Consider the following 27,654-nt stretch of genomic DNA (forward strand, 5'->3'; position numbering starts at 1 on the left):
GCTTTAGTAACATTTTGAAAGAATCCTAAATTTCTTTACCTTTCTGAATTGGAAGATTGTATCTAAACCATTACATCACTTAGAATTCTTCAAAAGTCACACAGTGTTTCTATTTCTTTCATTGTTTTATCCCTCACATGATAATTAAAAATGAGACACGAACATGATAATGCACAGAAAAGAAAGCCATAAATCTCACCTGGAAATCAGGTTTGAAGACAAGGTTGTGGCTTCACACTGTTTTGTATTCCATAAAATACAGCAAAATGGAAATCCTGTTTTGGAAATACAGTTCCTAGCGCAAATTAATTCTGGCATTTCTTAGGGTTGCTACTTGCCAACAGAAACAACTAGGTACACGGCCAGCATGACTTGCTAAATTTCACCTGACTTGCCTTACGGTTGCATCCCACTCCGAGCAGGCTTCTTCAGTGTTACGAAACATACCTGTGAGTCTAGAGAGATTAACTTCCTTCCTTCTTCTTTGTCTTCTTCTCTTCTTTCTTTGCTACTTGGGCTTTTGGCTTTTCTTTCTCTTTCGACTCTTCCCTTTTCCGAAGCTCCTCTACGTAGGCATCATGGATCACCCACTGAGAGACAGACAGAGACAGGATTTATTAGGACCTCATTATACTTCAGAAAACAGCCATCTATACCATCACAACAATGTGATAGTCCCCACAACAGTAACATTGCCACTGGAATTCACTGAAGGCAGCTGGCTTCTTGCACAAAAAGTTAAGGATTGAAGCCCAGGATTTGTAAAGCTCGATGGTGCATGTCTTATTTTTTAAGAACACATTACATTCATAACAATATCTTTCCCCAACACTCTTCTTGGTGCTTTGACTGTATGTTTTTTGTAGGACTTTCTGTTTGGCTAATTTACCAGTGTTTAATAGGCAGCATGCATTAAACATCTGCTTTGTGACATTTCTTGTGTGCTGTTGAAAATTAAATTGTAGCTGCATAACACAATTTAAATCTTGGACTCAACTCTGCAGCATATGATCAAATGGAAACTGAGATCAGTTTTACATCTTCTGCTATGCCACATGCCAGGAACATCCTACTTGAGTAGAACCAAAAGAAGCATTTTTTCTACTAATTCATTAGTATTGGAGTACTAGTATCATATCTGAAGCAGGTACACTACTTTCAAAACAAAACAAAAGGAAATCTAATTCTGACATATCATCTTAGGAGAAGGAGTGTGATTCAAATGCGAAATATAGAATATTGGAATAAAGAAAGGTGGCAGAAATCTTTAGTAAAAAAACCCCTGCATTGTGCTGTAAATTTGCAGGCAGAAATGAGGTGGGAAGATATTCCAAACATCAGGAAATGGACAAAGAAGATGTGATGAGAAGAGTAAGAGAAGGAGCAGAACACAAAGCTTTGGAAGAGGAAATTATGAGCATAAGGAAGAACAAGAAGGAAAAAAAGGATGTTAAAATATTATTTTATAACCACTCAAATTTTCAACAGAACAAAAGAAAACAAGGGAAAATCATTCTTCTCAGTTTTCAAACATTTAATGCAAAATGTTAGCAACAACCTGATTATTTTAAATAGCTCTGTTCTCTCTAATTCTGGTCGTCTCATTGTCAGAAAAAAATGAGAGGGAAGTCCAGCTGGAGGAAGGGAAGGAAGATCTCAGGCCAGTTACTGATTTCAAGTTCAGGACCAGACTGGGTTACAGTTTTCATCGTGACAGAAACACCTTCACTCTGTTTCCTATCAGTTTCCTATAACAGCATTTCTAAAGTTGCTGCCATTACCTTACTCTTTCTTCTGGATGTTCCTGTGGTACACTGGTAATGACACTTTTTTTTTTAATACCAGCTTGGTACACTGGTTTGAAGCAATACTTGCATCAAACACAAATACATTTTGTAAATATCTGAGGATTAATCCGCAGAATTGGCTAGATCGCCTTTCCAATGAAAGCTATAACATATTTCAAGTGCAAAGTGTCATGCAAAATATTTTCTTTTTACATTTTTAAGAGATGGAGAAAATACCGTATAAGAGTTGTGGAAAAATTCATAATGAATAAACAGGCACATTCCCACTAGATAAAACAGATCTTAGTCTATTGCAACAGGTTTAAAGCAGGCCTTCCGCATTCCTTCTGCTGTACTTCTCACTGGGTTCAGCTTCAGGCTTCAGAAAACTGCTTTCATATACAACTGCCAAGTGACAGATCAGTTAAAAGCAGATAGAGACATTTGACCTTAGAAACATAAACCATTAGCAAGTTAATCCAGTAAGGCAGAAAAAAGGGCCACTCTAGTTTGCTCTCAGATTTAAACTAGAGATCAAAGCCACAGTATGGGAGTTCATTCCACTGCAAGGAATGCAAACACAGGGATTTGGGTTTTTGCCTTTCTCTCATTTCATTTTCCTGAATTTACCCTAAAAAAGAACTTGGAAAATAAAAAGAATATACCTGGTTAATATCGTCTGATAAAGTTTTACAAGGTGTAGGTTCCGACTGACATGCTCTATCCTGAATAAACAAAAAGCATAAAAACATGTAATCTTTGCATTGAAACTCTCTGCAGTGACATAGTCCAGCTGTGAAAACAGCCTTCTCATAGCCAGTAGTTAGAATAATATTGATCTAAGATTAATTCAACATTCAAACGACTCCCAGAACACTGCACAAATATTATTGGTGATCATGCAACTACAAATAGATTTTCTTCTGGACAAAAAGAAGGTTCACAAGACCTTCTGATTTTTGTTCCCAACATACTTAAAATATTTAATTTCAGTATTTCATTTTGAAGGACTTGAAATTGTTTGTTTCATCTCTATCATTTGAAACATTCTGCTGCTGGTTATGGTATCAGTTACGACATTCTACCAAATTTTACTTACATATTAAAAACCCACATAGGAACAGCAGTCAAAACGAAAGAGTTGAACAGAATGATAATCTATAAACAATTCACTTGATGTTACTGAAATGTTTTTATTACCCTCACATCAACATTCTGAAATAAATGAATATATTTGTGTGAAACTTTCATTTCATTTCATGGAATTTTCTTTGAAAAGCTGTTGCGTCAGGACATTTTTAAGAAGCTGCCTGTAGCATTTCACTAACCTCTGAAATGAAGCAATCTCAGAGGTGGAAACTGCACAGATTGTGCAGTACACAGCAGCACTTCACAGCTATTTAAGGTCTATAATTCTGCTTTCAAGGGCAGAATCACACAGAAGCACACAAGCCACTCTCAGTAATATCAATGGGAAGAGAATATGCAGATCTAGCAACAGAGAAATAACAAATTCCATGGCCTCCGCAGGGATTTTTGAAAGATGCAGAATCTTAGCTCAAACTGCAGTGAGCATCCCACTCTTGGATAAATTCCCCTGAGATCCCCCATCTCTACTAGTGGGCAGAGATGTCCTTTTAGGAAATATTCAGATGTCCTTTTAGGAAATATTCTTAAATCTCTCTGAGCCCATCAGATGTAAAGGCATCGCATTTTAGGTGCAATAGCTGCAAGAGGGCAGGCAGGCTCTCTGGGGAAGCTGTGTATACTCTAGATTCCAGGGCAGCAAGGAAAACAACAATTTTCTCTCTGAAACTTTTACCTCCGATTCAGAAAGCTCTTTTTTGAGCACTCAATTGGGGGCCAACATCACTAGTACTGCTCAGTCAGGAGGCCCTGTGAAGACACCCTCATTGGGAATTACTGAAGGCCTGTGCTTAACACAAGCATCAATACCTTTATCCTTTTGACACAGGTGCACGTATAACCCTGCTCCATAGGTAAGAATTGAAGTACAAGACCAAAAAGGAACAATCTGCCAAAAGGAAATTGAACTCATGGAGTCCAAGCTCCCAGCTACAACCCTAACCATTGCTCTATATTTTTTCAGATGAGAAAATAGACATTAAAAATGTTATATCCAACTAGACGTTTAATGATTTACAGTAACACCAAAACTTCTTATAGGCTGTCCAAGAGTCCATGAGGCAAGAATTTTTCTGTCTGCATTTTCATGACACCAAATGCTTTACCGTAGTAAAACACTGGTTTTTGTTTTTGATTTTTTTTTCTCCCAATAGTATCTACAGAGATAGCAAGAAATAACACAAACAGAGATGATCCACATGCCCTCCCAAAGACAAGAACCTCCAAGTCATCAAAGGAAACGGCAGCATACCCGCACAGGGTATCTGGGTGTCCATGAAGGTCTATCAATGAAATTGAACTGGTTTGCAAGCTTTCGCTCCTTCACTGCTGGGGGAGGAGGCTCTTCAGCATCTGCTGCCTCAGCTGCTTCTGCTGTTCCTGACTCCTCTGCCTCTCCCTCTCCTGCAGCCTGCAAGAAAATTAAGCAGTGACTCCAACCTGGAAGAAACACACACCTTTTTCCTTCTCCAGAAGCACTTAGACTGCTCTGTTTCTGCTGCCTAGTGAAGGAGATTGTAATTGAAAGTTCAGTATTAAAGATGGAAATAAGGAGACTTGTAGCAAACAGAGCAAGGAGATTCTGGATCATTACCTATACAGGAATACAGAAAAAAAAGAATTGAAGTTACTTTAAAACAAAGCCCAACATGAGTGAGATAAAATAGGATGACTACCAGACCAGAAGACTGTGTCAGAGTCCCTCTACCCAGTGTTTTTATTTCTTTGCTAGACAGTCGGCTTTATGTGAAACTAGTTTCAACTTGATCCCAAGGCCTGACACTGTGTGGATAAGAACTTCTCATGGCATATTCCTTTCCTGATCAGCCAACTGCCTTTAAATCTGGCTGCTCCTCATTTCAGGCACTTATGTCTGTTGCTTTCATCCATCCAAATTTTGTTTTTCAGCAACTTCTCTTTCAGGGATGGACATGCTGTCCAGGAAGACTCCAGATCTCAGCAAATTACACTCTATCTTGATAAAGACAGACCTGGTGTGTAGGGACCTGTCATCTCCCTACACAGCTTCACCAGCCCCAAAAACAGCAGGAGGACCCCAGCTGTTCAGTAGAATGTGCCGGGTCTTGCCTACAGCGGAGACACCTCAGGCATAAAAGAATCAATCACAGAAGCTTCTCAATAAGCCCATTTTATAAGAAAGTAATTTCAAATCTAATATTAAAAAGAAAATGGACAGCTTTCAGCTGACTATGGAGAATTACCTGAGTATCTTCTGTTCTTTCTTCATCTTTAATCGCTGCTTCTTCAGGTGCAGTAGCAGAAGTCTCAACAGGAGCCTTTTCTGATGATACAAAGGATAAGTGAATAAGTCCAGGATAATAGGACATATTATCCTACATTCTGCAGACCCTTCTGTCTTCTAAAGCATTAATATACAGAGGCATCCTTTTTCTAATGCCATCTCATTAGAAAACACAGTAACCAATCCCCAAATTGGAGAGTGATTGTTTCCTCAAAGCCACAAAAGGAGACAATGTTATTACTAGAACGAAACTGCAGTAGCTCTAGCTGGGCTGGAATAAAAAATCTAATTTCAACTCAAATAAAACTTCTGAAATCCACTTCTGAACTGAGTAGCTTTGTTTCTGGCTATTCCTTCAGCTCTGGAACTTTCTGCCCTTCAAAAATGGCTGCAATTATGTACAAGCCATGAATCAGAGAATTACTGAATCATAGAATCATTTTGGTTGGAAAAGGCCTTTAAGATCATCGAGCCCAGTCATTAACCTAACGCTTCCAAGTCCACTGCTAAACCATGTCCCTAAGAGCCTCATCTACGTGTCTTTTAAACACCTCCAGGGATGGTGACTCAACCACTTCCCTGGGCAACCTGCTCCAATGCGTGATAACCTCTTCCATGAAGAAATGTTTCCTAATATCCAATCTAAACTTCCCCTGGCATGATTTGAGGCCATTTCCTCTCATCCTATCACTTGCTACCTGGGAAAACAGACCAACCCCCTCCGTGCTACAACCTCCTTTCAGGTAGTTGCAGACAGTGATAAGGTCTCCCCCCAGCCTCCTTTTCTTCAGGATGAACAGCCCCAGTTCCCTCAGCTGCTCCTCATCACACTTGTGCTCCAGACCCCTCACCAGCTTTGTTGCCCGTCTCTGAACTCTCTCCAGCACCTCAATGTCTTTCTTGTAGTGAGGGGCCCAACACTGAATGCAGGATTTGAGGTGTGGCCTCACCAGTGCCCAGTACAGAGGAACGACCACTGCCCTGGTGCTGCTGGCCACACTAGTTCTCACAGAATCATAGAATCACAGAATGTCCTGATTTGGAAGGGACCCACAAGGATCATCGGGTCCAACTCCTGTCCCTGCACATGACAACCCCACAGTTCACACCATGTGTCTGAGGGTGTTGTCCAGTCTCTTCTTGAACACTGTCAGGCTTGGGGCTGTGACACCTCCCTGGGGAGCCTGTTCCAGTGTCCAGCACCCTCTGGGTGAAGAACCTTTTCCAAATAGCTCTGAAAATTTCAGTGTTAGTGTTCACATGGCTCAAAAAGCATGCACCATTTTCTACACTGTAGCAAACATCTGGTTGATTTTTTTTTTCTGTTTTTGTTTCAAAATAGGAGCTGTTCAGCTCTGCGTTGATGAAGCATGATCATTCCCTCATGTTGAAAAAGTGGTACCAGTGCCTACCTGAAAATTATCTTAGTTTCAGACAATATACCTACCTGCTGCAGTAGTTAGTTTGATACTCTGCCGTCTGCCTTCATCTGAATCTCTGGATATCAGATTTCCATTCAAAGAGAAGTGAATGGCCATCTGATCCACATGGCTTATTGGCTTGTACAGTCCATCCTACAGAGAGGAAAAAAACCCAACAAAATCAGTGTGGAAAAAATATTTTAAACCAGAAATACTGTGTAGCCAAAACTGCTAAAGCTAAGACAATCCAGAGTGATAAATTTATGGTAGTTATTGGCATATTTCCACTGAATTTCTTCCAGCAGGTATTTATATATCAGGATACTGAGAGCCACAAATTACAAATATGAATAAAAGAAACAAGAACATGAAACTCCTAGTTCTCCACAACCACCACAGGAAGTGAGTTTAAATACAGTTCTAGTGTATCTCTGCTACACAGCACTCCCTAAGGGATTCTCACATCTTCTTGTGCTGAGGTGCCTGAATGAGTTGCTGTACCTACAGAAGAGCAGCACCATATGCAGAGAGCAGCTCTGATCTGGAGACAGTATAGGCTCCTAGAAACGTGTCCAGGTTATAAGCACTTTAGTAATTCAGATATTTGATGCTAGCTTGATTGGCACTTGCATGTGGACCACAGTACAGTGCAGGCACGCACCTAGGCTCAAACCGTGCATTAAGATTTTGAGCTGCACCTCAAGGCAATCAGAAGCCACTGCAGACCACAGAAGCTTCAATGGTTTCTCCTTAAAAATATGACTGCTTTCTGTACCAATCACAGCACAGCATCAAGCCCATTTCAGTCACTGTGGAGGATTTGAAGATCACTCATCACCTGTTTCTGTCCCATAAACAGGGAAAACAACAACTCCAAAGAGAAGAGAAAGTGACCTTATTTGCTTCCACAAGACTGACTTCCTTTCTCTGGTGATCTCATGTAATGGTTGGTCAAACTAGTTGCAGTAGCACAGAGATGAGGCAGGCTCAGGAATTTTTCACCTGGCTGTCTGTTCCCTACCTAAGGTTGGGGACAATCCAATGCCAGAGCCAGAGAAGCTGTCCTCATGGCCTTTCTTTCAGGGGGTGTAACCCTTCCGAGGGAGGAGTGGGAGGCAAAGCCATCACCCCATTCTCCCCCTGCAGCAGCCTGTGTTGCTACCTGTATGTGCAAGGAGGAGAACGCTGCTCCAGGGAAAGGCAGCGTATGCTCTGCACTCAGAAATGTGAAGGTGTGACTCTTGGATGTTCCCTAGCAGTCTTTGATGCACCCTCCCCTGCTCACTCCTACACATCACGAACAGAGCTCCTGTCAGTGATTTCACAAAGCACATTTCTGAGCTCTCCTATAATTCAAACAACAATCTTGATGTGAGGATACTGAGGCATAACTATCTTACAGACTGAATAAGGATTGCCTTTTGTCCTCTAACCACCACAGAATAGAAGAAGTTACTTCCTGAAACTAGCAGCACTAATTATATGTTCACTGCAAGATCTTGATGAGTAATTGTTATATCCTACTTCTGAATAAATATGACAATGATTTTAGACTCGTACTCTCTGCAAAAACCCTTAAGGAACCATTGGCAGTAAATATGTAACAAGATGAAGCCACATTAAAAGGAAATTTAGCTGGTTAAGACGAAGTCACATTAAAAGGAAACTTACCTGGTTATAAATAAAAGGAAAACACTATGCCAGTTAATTGCAAAAAATCCCATCCTGGTTCTACAGGTCATGCCACACTTACTTTAAAGCTGTATCTGATGATATTCTGGGGAGCCTGGGGATTATTAGCTGTCAGGACACGTGTAATTTCCTCTTTCAGTTCCTTTGGAATGGAAACAAAATAGTATCATAATAAAACTCCTCTGTTTTTGCAATGTACAGCATACAAAAATTTATACTCAGTTCTATTCAGTTTGCTCCAGATACTTTGCGTGCCACCGATGCCTCCACAACAACAACCCATGGAGCCAAGCTAGCTCAGGGTGGAACAGTCATCTCATTTCCAACCATAGTATTTCAATGGGCTTACTTGCATTCTTTGGCTAATATGTTAATTCTTGTCTAAGCTATGGTGGCACTTGAAAAATGCTAGCTGCGTTCTACGGGACAAGAAAGACAATCTGTGTCTTGAAGCATATACTGTCCAAAACATGAGTACACAATAAGCTCAGTAGCAGTGCTTGCAGGATCGTCCACTGAGAACAAAAACCAGCACTGGTGTCAACTGTTTTCACTACCTGAGTGAGGGGAAGTATGTACAGCTTCCCTTTGAATGCTACTTGGAGAACAGGGAGTAATGCTAAAGCTTTATGTGGCAGTGAGAAAAGAGACAACTGCAGCTGCAAGAGTGACCAACTACAGTCCTGCTGAACCCAAGCTGAGAAGAAATGGCCATAAAACTGCAGGACACCTCCCTGACCTGTGTATCACACACAGGCACCTGAGAAGCTCAGGGTTGACTCTGGTGTCCTCTCCAGCACCATTCAACTCCATGCAGTTACACTTCCTTAAGCTCAGAACTGTGTTTCAAAGCATATTCTCCCCGTTTTCCTGCTGGAAGACTTTTCAGTTTATACTGCAGATACTGTACATTAGTAAGTACTGGAGTCTTACTCCAGAATCAGAACGGGCAAGAGGTAGGCTTCAGGTTATGGAGTTTTTTACACATTCCATGACAACTACAGGCACTGTTTTACTCACAGCTTCAGTCAGTTCTAGTTGATCTAGGGGCTTGACTAAAATATTTCCTGCTTCATCTACAACTTCTACCGCTTCAGTGGAGACATCTTCATCCTAGTGAAGGAACGGCAAGTCCATTAGTGAACCCAGACTGTGATTGTTTTGCTCCCTCCCAAAGCAGTACTTCTCCAGGCACAGAGCAAGGAGGAAAAAACAGCATTTCCCAATCCATCTGTGCTTTGAGCAGAACAGATAACCTCAAATGGCAGGCACAAATCTGAAGACTTTCGAATGGCTACACTTGCCAGCAAGAGCTCAGTGGGCTGGAGGAGCTGCTGTCTGAAGATAATTCTTGGCCTGTAACAAAACTGGAGTAACTCTGATAACAAAACTCAAGTAACTCCACTTCAATTTCCCTTTAAAAGTTGGCACTTCTGAATCTTTTGACCACTTAACACCCAAATGAGACACACTTTAGGATTACTCAAAGGGCACAAGTCAAGGACCTGAAATTACTTCTGAAGTGTTATTCTATAAGCTACACTTGGAAATTAGTTCAAAGCTGCAGGGAAGCAGCTCCTGGAGGCACGTTAACTATTTTCTTCCAAAGGCCAGCAGACTGCATTGTGCAAACACAGAGAGCTGCCCTCCGTGGGTTGGGTTTGGGTTTATGTCACGATATGATATCGTTAACAGGAAAAGGAATCTCTGTAGGGATGAATTTCAATTAATAGTTATTACAGACAAACTGCCAGAACACAGAGTTGCTGATTAAAGCATTTAACTGCTTTGGGCAGTATATCTCCCTCAGTTTGAAATGCATAATGGGTTGATTTAAAATACATCAGTCATTCTTTTAAATACAGTTATCTCAGGTCATCTAAACTTTACAGCCCTATGGAGCTGCCGATGAGTCCAGGGTGTAAGTGGAGGCTGGTTGCAGGTAGAGACTGGACCCAGCAAGCCTTTGCTATCTGCAGAGCACCACAAAGGTAAAGAGCACAATGCTGCACAAAAATGTGCAGTTGCTGAAAGTAGCAGAGAATTCTACGTATGCCAGGTAGCCAGGGAAAGTCACAGGCTGCAGCCTTTTCTTCTTTCCTCAAGGGAGCTGAAATGAGGCAAGTTGTAAGGATGGTTGGGTGCTCTGACACACAAGAGACTGTGACGGCAGAACAGTTGTCTGTGGTTTACAACTCCTGCTTGTAGGACATTTATCATACAGAGTGTGACGCCAGTTAGTTCAGTGTTGTTTTCCCTAGTGAAGCAGATTAAAAGTGTTGGGGGTTTAACATTTTTATTTATGGTTTTCATTTAAAGGTAAATAACTTCCCATTTTTAAAGGGTCAAAAGAGGAACATTTAACAAGACTGTGATTTGTCCTAAGAAAGTGAAAAACTGTTTATTACCATGCCCGTTTACAGGCAGGTAAATTATCCTTTTTCTATCCATGCCAATAGAGCTAAATAAGAGGAAGGTGAATTAAATAAGGATGTTGTGAACACTTATTTGCCCAACAGTAACAACATTATCATGAGGTTAACAGTCAAAAAGTTAATACTGTTTTCTCTAATGCTCGTACTTCTATGTTAACTAAGTGAATATGGGCTACCTTTTGAATTTTCTAAACCACGCAGGCAGTTTTCTCACAGTCAATGTCAGCCTACGTTTTGGAATTTACATCCCAAATGTTTTGTTTTCAAATTTTCATTTTGCAGTTTACCTAAATTGGGCTTTTGTTTTAGCTGCCATTTTTATTCTGACTTGTGAGTGTAACTCCCTTCTCAGTGGAAATCTAGAGCAACCTCTTACTGATAAATCAACTGGAATGTTACCAATTCCATCAAACATGCTGTTGTTCAGACTGAATCCAGTTTGCATCTCATACATACAGAAGAGAACAACATTTTTTAAGATTCATGGAAATGTGGATCTTACCCGTCTTTTATATGCAGGTTTAGCAGGCTTTGGTGGTACTGGCTTTCCTCCTGAAGGTCCACTTTGGCCCTGAAGCAAGAACATATCCAATGTAAACCTTCAAAGCACCTTGTTTCCTAATTTAACCAAACCAGAATAAAAGTTCATTGTACGTACTAATGTTTGCTGCAATGGTATGTTTCAAATGCCAAATATATCAGTATTTTGTCTATAAATAATGTGCATGAAAGGCTGTCACTTTCATAATGGTGGTTGAGTTCTCCATCCCTGGCGGTGTTTAAAAGATGTGTAGATGCGGTGCTTAGGACCACGGTTCATGGTGGACTTGGCAGTGTTAGGTTAAGGGCTGGACTCAATGCTCCTAAGGGTCTCTTCCAACCTAAATGATTCTGTGATTCGGTAATTCTAATTGAAGATGGTAGTTTATCAGCATGAAGAAACACCATGCCCTATCTTTGTTACTGCCTATCTGAGATTCATACCTACAAAGCCACAAGTGCTAAAAAAACATAAAAACCAGTGATGAACAGCTGGGAATTTAACCATTGCCAACCTTCACAAGCACATTACAGCACACAATTTTTTTTGTTACGAGCTTTAAGGAAAACAGTGAAATAGTTGTTTACAGGGAGCCTTATAGCGTATTTCTAAGGGAGATTACCCAGAGGTTAAGGAATAACAGACTGGCACCAGTGACAAAGCTTTATGGAAATTTTACCGAAAGTGGAAAGGAAATGAAGAGGATCCTTTTGAGAAGATGCTGAGGGACAGAGAGGACCAAGAACCCAAAAGACACAGTGAGATCTGATAAAGCAAACAAAGGAAATGTTAGAAACTTTGGCAAGAGCAGTTTCAGGGTGTATCCCAGAAAACATCGAATGGGATGAATGACAAAAGCAGAGGAGTTACTTGGGAAAAGTGTTTGACTTTGTGACAGGAAAGAAGGACATACTGAAGGAGAAGAGAGAAGGAAAACAAAAGGGTGGTGGAGAAAACTCCCATGGGTTTATTGATTTTCTTTAGAAGAACATTGGAGTGCACCTTCCAGCTCAGATCAAAGGTCCACCGAGCTAAGTATTTCTCTCCAACAGTATTCACAAGCAAATATCTGTGGAGCTTTCTCCAAGGTGCCCTCTCAGCTTCCCACAGGCACTTGAATCAGGAATGCTATCCTTTTTATTTCATATCAGTGGATCTTTTCCCCCACAAAGTTATGATATCATTCTGGAATCCATGAGCATTTTTAGCATGCACAACTTCCGTTGCAAGGACTCCCATGGTACAACTACATGCTAATGCCAAGTACCACCACTTCCTTTTTAAGTCTGCCACTTACAACCTTCATCTCGTTTCCCAGTTTCCTACTGAAAAACCCAGCTTTATGAAATTATCTGTTGTTTATCCCCCTTTCTCTGTCTCTTATGAACACACTAAGGAACACAAGTCTCTACAGAGATTCCTAGACTTCTTATGATTCCCCTTCATTATAAAAATTAAATATTCACTTCTACAATCTGCTTCCTATGAATCAAACAATTAAGTAGACATAACAATGTTGATCCAGTATCCCTGATTCTGGTTTCTAAAGCTCCGCTACTTGTTAAAACTTTACAATAAAAATGCACAAAAGAAATCTTTTCAGAGGAGAACAAACTGTAGCAGAGATGTGATGCTGCAGCTTTCAGTGTTGTTTCCCTTTGTACAAGCTAAGCTATTTAAAATTGCTGCTACTAACAAGGCATCAGGGATTATTTTTATTCCAGAAGATACATACTAAAAGTGATGAAAAATGAGCAGACTGATGCATTTCCACGCTTAGAAAATGTGCCTCACTTTGAAATACAAATAGTTATGACTCAGGTGGGAAAAATAAAGAGTTATGACATTTCCTTTATAATCCCACAGTGAGCTGGTAGCAGAGCAGAGAGCCCAGGAGCCCCAGTGTCACAACCACTGCTCAGATCACTGGATTACACAGCTGGCCTGTCTCCCCCCTGTGATGGCTTGGCAATGGCCAACAGAGCGTACTGTCCTACAAGGACCATGCTACATGTGAATTAGACGTGATTTAAGCAACAAAATTTAAAGCACATTTTCAGAGCAGAATTTTATTCAGATCCAAATCAAAATCAAACTCTTAAACATGAAACTAAGCATACTTACTACTATGCTTTGTAAATGAGTCTATAAAAGCATTTATCCAGCAGCAAAAGCATTTACAAGACAATCTGAGAGTAATTGGTTTTGGCAGTTGCACACATTTCAATTAACATAATCTGAAGAGCCACCTGTGAATAAATATCTGCAACTGTATTAAAATCCAAAAGTGACACTGAAGAACAGCTACAGTTGGAGTGCACTGGAAGGAAGCAGCACAAACCCTGCCCTGATCCCCACACCATAAATGGTTTGCAGGGTAGAGTGTGAGCAATTTTCTAATCAACCAGGGGCCTATGGCTAATTTACTTTATTTCTTTGTCTTTGTACAGTACCAGTATGGTTTCATGACTGTAACTTAATGGTACAATACAGGCCTGGTATGATAGAGAGAGCCTGAGGAGACCCAGAATGTGGCATAGAAGAGTACAGGTGATGACAAGAGATGGGGCACAAGTTTGACATTGGAGGCCTCACAGCTGTAAGTATCTCACCACTGGTCAGTTAGAGAAATGCAGACCTGTAGACGGGGTAACTGGAAAAAGCTGCATTTAAGGGTAACAAACCAAACAAAATAACAGCATCTAGCACACTTAGAAAGCATCACATACAGTAAGATCAGGTATAATATGGAACATCAAGACCAATGAAGAAAGAGAAAGATGTGAAAGTGTGTTAGCTAATCTATAAGAGAAATGCCAAGTGAGTCCTAGAGTGAAGAAGAAACCATCAACATGGACACAGTATCCTTCCCAAAGAAACCCAGACGGTGACAACTCGCCATAACATCCACACCAACACCACCAATGACAGCAAAATGAAACTATCAACCTTGGGAGCCAGAGAACCAGAGTAAGGGTGAGCACAATACCAGAAAAGAGGGAGTAACTGGCAAGTTGCATGCAACAATTTCAACTGCCTTTTTTTTTTTGCACAGTAGTACTTATTTTCTGTAATAATTAATCTGGACTGATGACGATACTTAGACTAAAATATCAGTCACACTAACATTACATTCTTTTATATATATATACATATATGTATCAGGTGTGCCTCCTCTTTGCCTGTAAGCAAGATTTTGAATGTAACAAAGTTTGAAGACTATTTAAAAAACAGAACCAGGCTCTGAAAGTCTCAACTTTCATCCCATGCATGTTTTTACCCTTTATCAAATGGTAACAGAGAGAACTACATCCAGTTTATGACTGAGAGAGGATGCTCGAGTGAGGGGCGTCATTGCATCAGCCGATGGGATTTACCACCCTCCTGTTTGGCTCATTCCCATGTTACTGCCTGACCCGGCTCCCTGACTGTGGCACCTTGTGTCAGGGCTCCCTGGGAACTAAACAAAGTTTAGTTACAGCAGGGAGCAAGAACATGATTGGCAGGACAGTTAGAAAATCGCACTTATTATCTCCGGTATTTTGAAGTCGAAGAACTCCATCTGCCCCCTCCAACCTGAACAATTATTCCTTGGGGCTGCTCGGCTGTCACACAGATCCGTGGCCAAGAGCTGCACAGCACAGACACTGCTACCCCTCTCCAAAAGTGTGCTAAAGCCACAGGGGGAAGACGGGAGACAGCATGTGCTGATCGGTGTAGGCGCTGGGCTTTCTTCCATACGTGCTCCACAAAGGCAGGACAGCCATACCTGGAGCAGGGGAGCGCGGGTTTGTCCAGCAGTGTTAGCAGGGTTGAGGAAGGTGTTGGTCTTTAGGTCAAAACTCTCATCTCCTGCCTAGGCAAACCGTCCCTCACAGCACAGAGACCTGCTTCAACAATAACAGAAGCTGAATATCCTATTTGTTGAACACTCCGGACCCTCACCAGCGAAGGTGAAGGCTGCAACTCTACTTGACTCGACACTCTGCAGAAGTCAGTATGAGAAGCAGAAGGCAGCCTTTGGGATGCAAGTGTCATTCCTGCAGGGATGTGTTACAGCAGTCTGTGCCAGCAAAGTGCCTGAGGTGACAGAAAATTAATCCCAAAGGAGATAAAACTGTTGGAATCCAGCTGGAATGTGGCACAAACATGAAGAGATGAGAACCCAGTATTTTGGCAACACTCTGCAAAACTAGTAGATCTGTTTAAAACTATTACAAGAAGCAAGGTGGGGAGCAAACATGGGTCAGTCGAGAATATTAAACCTTTTAAATTGCCTCCTAATTCAGATAATAGCACAGAGTCTATTGCTGCATCAATTGTTGAATAGTCAGGCCTGACATTTCTTTTTATTGTTGTATCTGTGTTTTGTCTTTTTGCTATTTCTTCTGCAAGCCTCTGCTCACTGTAAATCTTTCCAAAGCCAGCACACTGTCTTTCATCATACCTTTCCTTAAAAATTCTCTCTGCCACATTATCTGTGAAGAATCCTCAACAGCACCCAGGTAGTGGTTGTCCTGCTACCACAGCTAAGAATCATGGCCACTGCTTCCTCATTGTTTTTACTGTATCAAAGTGTTATCCATAAATTATTACATTATTTAAGATGTAACCACTTTGCTCCAACAGCTATTTCTTTGTTCCACATCACACAGTGTTTGTACAACGGGGATGACGTCACAAATGCATCCACAATACAAATAAAAAATGAACTATAACTATGAATCAATATAATGATCATACATTTGCTAGCAAGATGCTCACAACAACTGGTGTTCATACACATCTCTAAAATTCAAGCACTTTTTTGCTGTAACATAACTAGCTACAGAAAAAAAAAAAGAAAAGTTACCAGACTATTATTAGCATCTCAAAGAGAAGCATTCAGAAGTTCGAAAATACAAGAACTAAGGTTGCTGGGGCAACCTTCAATTCATCCCATTTGGCATAGGCTTTAAGATACACAGCTTAATTCCATAATGACACACTTCGTTTTCTGTAGGTTCCTGCCTCACTTAAGCTCAGACAGAGTCTGAGCACAGACAGAGTTCTGACAGTAAGTTGCTCCTAGTGTTTTGGTTTATGTTGTTCAGCATCTACAGTATTTGTTTTAGTGTATAGCCTGAGACACCCAGTAAAGAACATTTCCATCTAAACAGCTGCATTTTTTTGGAATTCCTGATAAAGTGAACACGGTCTTGCTATAGAAAGAATCAACATTCTTCCTCGGTCTTCCAAATAAATGGTGCTAGTACCTCTGCCTTTAATAATAATTAACAAGAAGAGGAGTGTGAATAATTAAGAAGAATTTATGTTAGGAAAAAAAGACACATTGTTGCTAGGAAACTAAGGAATGGGTAGGAGGCATTGAAAAGTTATAAGGAGTTTCTAACCTCCAGGTCACCATCATAACTTTGATCACCCTGGGGGGTGCTTCACTGCTACAGCAAAAAATAGAGTGAGGACTTACGCATGCTAAACATGTTTTACTCTGGTGACCATCTTACATTAAATAAATAAATGAACAGGTTATTGTAGTTCCCACAGTGAAAAGACACTAGAAGCCTGTAGTAATCATAATAAATTAAAGATACAGAAAACCCAAGTGAATGTTCTTTTCTGAACATTTCTTCTAGGATGTGTTTACAATAACAGTACCTATAAATTCCTCCCTGGGCCAGACATCGGCTATGCTACAAGATAAATTGACTATTGACTGCTGCAAAGATACAGCAATCCAACAGGATGATACACATGAAGAGAGGAAACAGCTGAAAAGTGAGTCTTCAAATGGCATTTAATTTTCCTTTCCCTTGCCACAGCTCCCTCTAATGCAGACAAGCCATCAGGAGATGCAAATAGCTGCAAAATCAAGTCCTTCAGCAGAAAGTTTTCCTGTTGCTGACCTATCCAACAAGCATTTCTAATTGTATTTTCAGGTAGGATGTTTGGTTTGTCTCCAAATGAAACTCCTCCAAATATTTTTTTTAGTTCTAAAACAGGAAATTTAAAATAAGTAGAAACTACCATCTACTTTCCAAAGGGCATTGCTGTAAATGAAAAAGGCACTACCAGGCTGGTATTTAAGAAGAGCTATCCTATTTTTGCATCTCGGAAAGATGTAATGGGAGAGCAAGCATCAAAGAGATGCATAGTGTGGTGGAAGTTTTGCCCTCAACACCTTAGTAATATGTTTTCAGCTTGGCCTGACATGAGGAAAATAAAGAATCATTCTCAACCCTCAGTTGAAGTCTTGTCCTTTTTGCTTCCTCTATCCACAGTCGTTACTGCTCGCTCTTTTTGTTGGTGATGTGATAGCCACTAATTGCCGACCTGAGATTCATTAACTGAATTTATACAAAATAGATAGGACGATCAGTACCTGCTCACTTGACTGAACAGCAAAAGCACTGAAGCTTTTTCCATGTCCTGGAACAATCATGTCTGGTTCTTTTTTAACAGCTATTTTCTATAGCCATACTGCTCAACTATTTAATCCTTCATCGCAGAAAACCTCTGACTTGTCAGTGGCAATGCTGATGGTAAATAAATCATCTTGGTGTCCTAGGAAGCAGAGATGTACTCTCAAGAGCAAGTGTTCATTTAAGAACTGGGTTAAATCTGAATTTGTGACCACAGAAATCCTTCCAGATAAAATGTGTCCATCCCTTAGGTTCAAATCCAAGGCTTGTCTTGATTAATCAAGTAGGAGATGCAATTATGCTACCACATGTGCTGTGCTGCCATCTAGTATGTGGTTCCTCACTATAGCCTTTGCTGGGTGATACATCTTCCTCTACTGTCAGATCAAACTAGCTCACTGCAAGGTGAGGAGACAGACAGACCACTACCCGATAACTTCTTGAGTATTGCGAAATTTCTCCCTGTGCTTAAATCACAAGGTGGGCTGAGCAGATGTGGATTTGCAGATCTGGATTTGCAGATCCAGCCTAAAATACCAAGAAACTCAGAGGTAGGGATGATGCAGTTTGATTAATCTGCAAAGCTGAAAATTGATTACATATTAATGAAACACTCATCAGGGCAATGACAAACCCAGGCTATATATTTTTAAGATAATTAAAGAGATATTCCTGCAGCCTTTCTGCTCCCCATGATAGCTGTCACCACAAGATTACAAGGCTGAGCAATCACAGAACACTCCTGCTGAGTTTACTTCATCTTCCTGAGCAGAGACATTACCATCGCCACTTCCCCTGGAGCACAGCACAGAGGTTAGACATGTAATCTGAAAAAAAGGAGAACACAGCTGCTTGTAGGATTCTAAGGGGAAGAAGGAGACCCACTATAAGACCTAAGCTTGACATTTCTGTAAAACTATTTAATAATTCCATGCTAGATTTTTATTCTTTTTTTGCATATTAGCAGTCTCCATGGTAAACCACCGCTCTGCAGAAGAAGGAGAGAAGCACAGCATGGAAACAAAGCCAAAGGAAGCAAAGTGACTGCTAGACTGCCCTACAGCAAACATCCATTTACACACACTAGGGATACTAATTTAAGAGCTTTTTGCCAATATATTTTATAACCTCTTTTTTGAGAGATACTAAACAGTGTTTATTTTCTGTTCCATGAATGGCTTAATGCATGTTTAAGAGTCAGTAAGCACCTTAAAAGCCTTTACTGGCACAAAAAATTAAAAGGTGTCTGACTGTTGACTGTGTTTTGGGAGGGAGTCTCCTTGTTTCTGTTTGACAGCTTGCTTAGCAGCAAAGAAGCTGCCTACCTGCCAGTGGGTGCAACACCACAAGTCAAGTGTAACGACAAAATCCTCACTGTCCAAATTCAGGTGCTTTCTTAACACTGCATAAGTGACCTGTTGCTGACAGTGGGGTTGACTCTAAGTGGTAAGACCAGCCAGTCTGGTTTTGCACGCTGTAAACTCAAGTAAGTGTATGCAATGTCAGTTAATAAACCACAACCAAATCTTGCTTCTCCTTGGGGTAGGTTCAGCCACACGGGTACACAGCAGCACAGGGGCCTCTCCATTGCTCACACACTGCTCTTCCTTGAGCTACAAAGAAAAGACATGCAAATCTGGAACAAACAGCTCCAACAGCATACCTGATAACCATGTTTAAAATAACAATCTCAAAATTGTTGAGCAGTTGCTCCTATCACCCATGATCATGCATTAGACTGACCCCAGGCTAATGGGCTGCTATTCCCTGCCCTACCCACAACTTTCTGCATGTCACACAGGTCAGTGCTCTTAAAGAATATCCTGCTACAGAGTGTCCTGCCTGTCATACTCAAGACCCCCTTTTCAGTGGGGCTGAGAATCTAGTTGTTCTGTTCCCTTCAGTCTGATGCAGGGATGTTGGCTTATGCCTTTCCATAATTCTACATCGTTCCAAAATGCAGTACAGCTCCACTGTGCCTAACATATTTCAGACCTGAAATGAAGGATGTAATTAAAGTACAGAGCATAGGTAAGTATTATTATTTACAAAGTTGTGCTGGGAACGCAAAGATCCAGACACATACAAGAGCCTAAAAAGGCTTCTAATTAAGGCTCAGCTCAAGTCAAATGATTCATCTGGAAGGCCACAGCATTCACCTCTGATGCCCAACCGGCTTTTGACATATTTTCACTCAGGGATACGGAAGATTTCTTTCAAGTTAAAAGAAAAAGGACATCAGGTGGCTGGAGATTGAAGTGGAGGCTGAAGTCATCCAGATGAAGGAAAAAAGACTGAAACAAAGCAAGAAACTTATGTCAGAAGAGAAGGCAGATATAAGACATGGACAAAAGAAGGGCAGGCAACCACAACCTGTAGGGGAAAAGAAGAAGAAATAAAGAAGAATTGATCACAAAGCACTTGAAGAACACACTGCCATGAAAGCAGAGGATGGGCTGGAAGTGACATGCAACAACAGAGAAGGACCTAGTTCAGGTAACTATTTTGGCTTTGAGAACAATCTCAGGAAGAAAATTTTCACAGTGAAAGTGGCCAGTAATGCAAAACCAAGGAGGCAGGGCAGAACAAAGCAATGCATAGGGAAGAGAGGAAAGAAAGGCGCAGGGACAGGTGAAAAGAGCATATTGCTAGAGGAGAATTTGCAGTGAAAGGAAGGAGGATGGAAAATCTAGAGAAATTATGCGCAGCAGAAAAAGCAGCCTCATCAGCAAGAAGCAGGCTCGTTTCCTGCTCCTCTGCAAACACTGGCAGAGAGGAGGGATGTGTGAGGGAGACATGCAGGAGCTCACCTTCTCATTTTCAAAGGTTCTTGTCAAGAACTGGGATCTAAACCTTGACTCACCAGTTTATTTTACAGTGGCCATCAGGGCTCAGTAAATACCAAACACCAGGCCCTTATTGGGCAGTGAGTAGTGCAAAGGCACAGCCGTCCACTCTCGGCCATCCACGGAGATGTGAGCAATATTGTCAGGAAGGGAAAATGAGCCAAAAGCCTTTGGGCTCCAGAGTCAGCTAGTCAACCACACAACTCCTCAACTGCAAGAATATTCTGGTAGATAAAAGGACATGAAGCCACAATCAGATTTAACAAGCTCAAAGCAAATATAGGAAAGGCAATACAGAACAAGTTAAAGTTATTGTCTTTTAAGTTATTGTAATGAAAGTTATGTGAAAAGCAAAAAAAACACACCGAAAACTAAGAGTTTATACAGTTTGTGATGTTTCAAGCACTTTAAAATAAAATGAATGCCTTTACAGCACACTAATTAAGTCTTTTCAAATAACATGTGAATCAAAGCCTCTCTGTTTCAGAATATTTGAGATAGTGGCTACTGAAAATGATTGAAAATATTTATGTGGAAATCCTAAAAATAAAAGAAACTGAAATTCAGAGCAAACATTTCATCATAGATCTAGTTAGCATCTTTATTATTGGTAATGGGCTTTACAACTTTTGCATATACGTCTTCATTACCTAGGACTGGATGTAATTTTTTGTTCTGAATTTGCACCCTTTGCAAACTTCAGAAAGCCCTCTGTAACTTGATAATTACTAGCATTTCTTAGTAGAAGGATTGGAAATGTCGCAGTGATCCTCTCTCTTACTCTTGTCTACTCTAAAGCCCACAAGCCATCCCACCATGTGTGCAAAACCACTCAGATGGCTCCCACAGACATCATGGACCTTGGGGAAATATTTCAGTATTTGTAGATTCCAGGCTCCAGCCCCAGGTTGCAGGAGCAGGGAGATCTGATCTGGCTCTGCAGAGACAGCTCGCACCTTGCAAGGTTTATTAGCTCCAGCTTCAGGAGTTGCATAGTGCGAGCCTGTACAGCTCTAGTGTGGATAAACCATGGTCCGGAGGAATCACCCGTGGGTAACCAGAGAGGGATGAGATGATCAGCAAGGGTGCTGTTCCCTTCTTGAAAGAGCTACTGCTGTCCAGACCTCCTCACAGACCACAGAGGATTGTCCAGGGATTCCAGCTACTGTTTCACAGCTCTGAACTATCATAGGTCCCTCTTTTTCTTCTTTCCACCTTCCTTCATCAGTTACGAATTTCTGATATGTGCTCTGCACTGAGGAAGCAGGCTGCCTGTTCTTGGTCACTTCTGGGCCACCTATGCTAACCCTATTCCCCCAATTCCAAAGATCAAATACATTGGGATTGACCTAAGCCTGTTTTGAAAAAGGTTTGACAGGTCAGCTTCTGCTTTTAAATCAAGCATTTTGATACTCCAGAAGTAGATGAGATCCCAGAATGAACCCTTTGTCCTGCAAGGGGATGTACCCAGACATGTCCATGCAGAGCCTGCAGGTCTCACAGATACACATCCACCCACAATGCAGCTCCCAGATCAGGGTTAGGGCCATGCAGATAGTGAGTGACCTCACTTCATTGTCTGAACTGAGAGAAGACCAGAAAGTAAAATAAAAATTAAGTTATAGAAGTTACACCTAGGTATAATTGAAATAATTTTAAAAACCTTTTTAAAAACAGAGATTTCAACCTGTCTGCTCCAGTGTTCCTGAAAGATTCTCTGGCAGACTGGGGACATTATATGTGCATTAAAACCTGCCCTGGAAGGTAAATATCATACGCTGTAAGGGATGAAATGCCATGATGTAACATCTGAGAACCTTTGTAGTCTCACAGAGCTGCAAAAAACCACAGTGAAACAGTGTGGGGGTGCTGCAGCTTTGGAACACACTCACTTGCCAGAACAGGGTGGCAACGCACAGAGGTGCCACGGAACACAGAGTATCACTGGGTGGGTGATGACACACTCTAGTGTGGGGACAGCGTGATGCAACGTGATGACACCACGCAGAAAGCGGTGCCAAGGGGGCTTGTGCTGCATCCCACTGTCCCACCCAGCCCGGCGGGGTTACAGGTCTGTGAGTCACCTGGAGGGAAATGAGCTGGGCTGTGCAAGGGATGCCCGATGCGGTGGCGCTGGGAATGTCACCATGGGCCCGGTGTCACACCGGTGACACCGTGGCACCCACTCCGAGCAGTAGCTGAGGGTGGCGGAGCCAGAACCGGGACACAGCGCGGCGTCTCCTCGTGTCAACTGCCGCCTCCCGCCTCATGAGGCATTGCGGTGACACCTTCGGGGGGTGACGTCACTGCGCCGGTGTTGACGTCACCGTGGCGATGTCAGACAGTAGCGCGGAGCTGCCCTGCTGCGAAGCCCGCCCGGGACAGGCCCTTACCTGCCGCTGCTTGTCGCCCGCTTTGGCCGGCATAGCGCTGCCGACACCGGCCGCGTCTCGCCACAGACCCTGCCGGCCAACGGCCTCCCGGAAGTTGACAGCGGCAACCATGGCAACGCGCCGGAAGCGAGGCGAAGCCATCCGGCCGCAGAACGCCACCGGTGCCGGTCATTCCCACCCCCCCACACGCCACCCCCGCGAAGTGCTCTCGCTCCCCCCGAGGGAGGGAATGGTACGTCCCAGGGGCGGCGGGGCGGGGACGCGGGGAAAGGAGCATCCGGGCCCCGGGATTAATGACAGAAGCCCCGCCCCGCTTCATGAATATGCAAACGAGGGGCGGGGCGGTGGCGGCCGGACCCGGAAGCGGCGCGGCTGAGTCACCCCGGCGGCAGCGGCGGCGGTGATGAGGCAGCAGCCGCGGCGGGCGGCGGTGTCGTCGTCCTTCGGTGCCTGACGAGCCTCCTCACGCCCGCCCTCCTCCCCTCCCGTTCCGCCTCGCCTTTCCTCGCCTGCCGCGCCCCAGCCCCGCCGCCACCATGATGGAGGAGATAGACCGGTTCCAGGTGCCCGCCGTGCGCGCCGAGATGCAGCCGCTGGTGAGGGGCGGGCGGGCGGGGCCGCGCTGTCCCCGGGAGCCGCCGCCTCACCGGGGCTGAAGGAAGGATGGGAGGGGAGGGCGCGGGTGTTGGTGCTGCGGGGGCGGCGGCGCTGAGGGCAGCCCGCGCGCCGCGACCGTTATGTAACGGCCGTTCCCTCCGCGCCGCCGCCATCCCCGCCGCGCCCCGGGGCCGTGCCCGGCGGCGGCTGCTGTGTCATCTCGGGACGGCCCCGGTCACGACTGCCCGTCCTCCCCGTCCACCTCGGTCTGCCCCGGCATCTGCTCGGGCGCCGCCGGTAGCAAGGGCAGAAGCTACCGGTGGGGAGGGCGCGGGCAGGCGGCAGCGGCTCCGCTCCTGCCTCGCTGGGAACGGCGCTTGTGCAAAAGGCGGCGGCCCGAAGCATCCCGGGTGTTTCCCGCCGCCTCGGCCGGTGGGCTGTAGCGCCGCGCACGGGAGAGCCCCGGGGGCGGGTGGGGAGCGGCGGTGCGAGCGGGGAGCCCGGACGGGGAAGGACGGGCAGCTGGAGGCGCCGAGGACTGGTGGGGTTTTAGCTGACTTTTTCAAAATAACGTGAGATCTGGGGGAAAGAATGAAGCGGTGTTTGTGCGCAGCCCGGTCCGGTGCTCCCCAGGGGCGGGGGTGCGAGATGTGTGTGTCTGGTGTGAAGCTGCGAGACGTTTCTGTGGTTGGTTTTATAGCCGTTGCTGTCAGAGCAAAGCTGCTGTTAGATGCTTATTGTGTGAAAAGTCCAGGTGTTTTGCAAAGAAACATCTCTGTCAAATTAGTTTTGCTCACATAAAATTCTTTATATAAAACCCAGCAATCTGTGAGGTTTTCATTTACCGCTCTCCCCCCTTCCCCATGTCAGGGCATGTGTTTTTCATATCAAGATTTTTCTTCACTTCATAGACACAATTACACTCAATTAACAAGCTCTGAAGAGGTTGGCATAATGATTACACTACTACACGGGACCCCAGGGAATCTGCAGAACAGAAAGTCTGCACGTTTGTGGGACTTTGCCAATGTGTAAATGCGCAGGTAGAGTGGTCCTGGGCTTTTGGTAACTTATGAAATTACACTTATGAATAAAGGCCAGGCTGGCCAGCAGCCATGGGAGGTGCTAGACCATCACCAAGTAGTCCAAGACTTCTTAGGAGCATGTAACTGCTTTGCTTTGATGCTACAGGCTTGCTCGTGTGGTGTCGAGCCCCAGCTGCATGCTGCAGAAGACTAGGTCCATTTCTGTTGTCCATGTGGGAGAGGTTCCCTTGTGTGTTCCTCTCCTGTTGTCCTCGCTCTCCCCTTGAAGCTGTGTTACGTGCAACCTGGGACCTGTTGAAATACAGTTTACCTTGGGATTAAAGTGAAAGCTGGATAACGGGCTGACTCACTCAAGATGTTGATTCTCTTTGGCAGCTGCAGTAAGTAAATTCCATCTCAGCGTCTGATGGTGTGAGATGGGGATATGAAATGTTTGGAGAGGTGGACAGAACTTTAATGGAATACTTGCACAAATCCTTTTTTCAGCAGGTGAGGACGGGTTATTGGCAGGTTCATGTTAGCACTGAAGATACTACTGAGATTTCCAGTGTATCAAACTGTATGCTATCTAGAGTTTATGTGCCAGTCCCTGGGTTCTTGTTGTAGCCAGTGTTTGTAAAAAGCTGGAGAACAAAATAATTGTCTTGTGAACAGAAGGATTCTCTGCGAATGTCTACATAGACTCAAATTACCCTTCAGTGACAAGAAAAACACTTTCCTTATGGTGGAAGTGTTGAGATATTATGAAAATATTTTTAGCTTGTTTTTTCTTGTTGTTTGGCTTTTTTAGCTTCTAACTTTTGTGGTGGGTCAGAAAACTGTCCATACGAGCTGATGTGGACTTGTTGCATGCCTTACTTGTGTTTGTTTTTATCAAGCAGAGGCAGCAGATGTGGCAAGGCTGGCCTCCTTTATTAAGGCTGTTGAGGGCAGTGGGCATAGTAGTAAGATTAGCAAATTTGGAAAAGCTGTTGGCAGATAGAAAATACTCCTAAGTACTTTTTAGAAACCCCATGATAATAGTGGAGGAATGGAATTGACACAGGCATGCTTGCATGGACATGGAGTGAGCAGAACCCAGAGGTTGTCCAGTCCAACAACCCTCCTGTCTCAGGACAGTAAATTTTGCAGCAGTGATAATGAGCTTAGGAAGCAGGTTTCCTTCCCTTCATCAGCAGCTAAGAATTCGGGTATTTTCACAAAGGGCTTTAACAGTTGCATTAAAATAATACTCAGAACCTGTTCAGATGTTTTTTAATGAATGGAGCTCATAGTGAAACCTTGTGTATGTGAGGGGTTGTTGCTGTGACTGGGTGTGTAGGACTCTCCTTGTGCCTGGCAATGCTGGCATCAGGCTCAGAAGTGGGACAGAACAAGACTGGTACAGCATTTCCAGTGGCTTCCTCCGCTTTGTAGCTCCTGATCTGTACTGTCTAAGTAGGCCCTGGGAGCTTGCAAGAACCCTTGCAGTCCAGAAGCCAGCAGGGGTTTATCATCATATTAGTTTGTTTGAGTGACTCAGTTCTGCCTAATACTGCTGCTTTGTTCTGTTGCAGTTACCATTTGTCCCTTCTCTCTCCTACCCATCCTATACTTTAAATTACAGAATAACCTTAGCATCTAAGGACTTCTAATTTCTTCCTCCCAGTGTAAAAGCTTTCAGTTTTACGTGGTCTCAGGAGGAGATGGGACTGACAGTCTTTTCCACATCCAAAGGCCTGAAGTAGAGGTTTGTTTTCCAGGTGGGACCTAAGAGCCATTGTGAACTGCCGCTGAAGCTGTAAACCAAAAAAAAGGTTTTGAAACATGATCCCCTGCTGAAAGCAAATAGAGAAGGGAAGGTCCCTTGCATGATGTGAAATGCATGCACTATAATAAATGTTATTTCATCCTGTTCAGGCTGGAGGGTGTCATAGGAGAGCACTGTTCCCTCTTGAGTCTGGCCAGTATTTGGCAGTGTGAGCAGGGTCCTGAAGTGAGGTTTATGAAGTTAGCCTGTGCTCAAAAATCCTTAAAATGTTTGTGTTGTTGACCAGCATGAATGCTTCTGAATGTCTTGTTCATCTACACAGATAAAGTGTCATCTTAGCTTTTGATGTCTTCATGCTGAACTCCAGGATAACTGCTGGTGATCTGCCTAGAAACCATCTGACATGCAGGCCTGCTGATCTGCTAATGTTCAAAATTAGGAGATAGGTATGGCTGTTAAATGCTAAAAGGAAGCCAGTTTTAGAAAGTAGTCTGAAGCCTTTCTGAGTCCCTTAGCCTCCAAACCTGCCACTGATACTGGCACTATTGATCAGCTGTCTGCCAGGGTTGATAGCACACCAATGTCTGTTGTCCACTGAGTGTACATCCTGACAATGACCTGTGTTGTATTTACTGAGCTGAGACAGAGAACCTGACATATCCATGACTCAACTGTGTCTGGTGAAGGAACCTTCTGTCTTTGCCAGCGTTGTCCAGCCAAGGGCTGTGTTGGTGTCTAATTGCAAGGCTAAAGGCAGCACCTAACCAGTACAGACTGGAGCTGTGTGGAGTACTTATTGCTCTGACAAAGCCTTCCAGGGCTGGTTGCTGCAAGTTTCACTCTGCTAATAACAAGTCAGATAGGAGTTGTGCTGCAGAGCCAAGAACATTTGGTCTGCAGGCTGCACTTAAGCCAGCTCTGCTATCATCTCCTACCCTTTGCATAGAATGCAGTGATGTAAAGTTAAGAAGGTGAGTGATCATTTCCTCCTCTCTCCAGCCTGTTTGGATAAGCATTGCTGAGTCAAGTAAGTTGTCTGGACTCTACTCAACCTCTACAAACATGTTATGAGAACTGCTGTGTTCTGATACACAGACCCAAGGAAAGGTTCAGGACTGAATCTGAGGGAGTTGCTGTAGGCAGGTGGATACGATTGCATAAAGACCCTAGGTCTGTATACAAACTACACCCTGGTTAAATGCTGGCAGGTTATAGGGTGGCATGAGGCTCAGTGTTTCACATCTTTGTGAGACACATTACTCTGCATATTTTGATATTGTGACACAATGCTGTACATGTTTATCGTGGAAGGGAA

The 27,654-nt window shown here is 43.3% G+C and overlaps 1 protein-coding gene across 1 annotated transcript in view; it reads right to left on the reverse strand.

The window, feature by feature from the left end:
• DNAI1 (dynein axonemal intermediate chain 1) overlaps positions 1-22,979 on the reverse strand; it is a gene marked incomplete at both ends in the record, with an annotated part of 150,890 nt that extends 127,911 nt beyond the window's left edge. Inside the window, 10 exon segments of the mRNA XM_080362555.1 lie at positions 448-477; positions 480-590; positions 2,453-2,512; positions 4,186-4,344; positions 5,156-5,235; positions 6,644-6,770; positions 8,371-8,451; positions 9,330-9,422; positions 11,247-11,315; positions 22,947-22,979. Coding sequence (XP_080218681.1) covers positions 448-477; positions 480-590; positions 2,453-2,512; positions 4,186-4,344; positions 5,156-5,235; positions 6,644-6,770; positions 8,371-8,451; positions 9,330-9,422; positions 11,247-11,315; positions 22,947-22,979 — 843 coding nt within the window.
• Between the last annotated feature and the right edge of the window lie 4,675 nt (positions 22,980-27,654).

Source organism: Nesoenas mayeri (assembly GCF_963082525.1).
Source record: "Nesoenas mayeri genome assembly, chromosome: Z".
NCBI classification, from domain to species: domain Eukaryota; kingdom Metazoa; phylum Chordata; class Aves; order Columbiformes; family Columbidae; genus Nesoenas; species Nesoenas mayeri.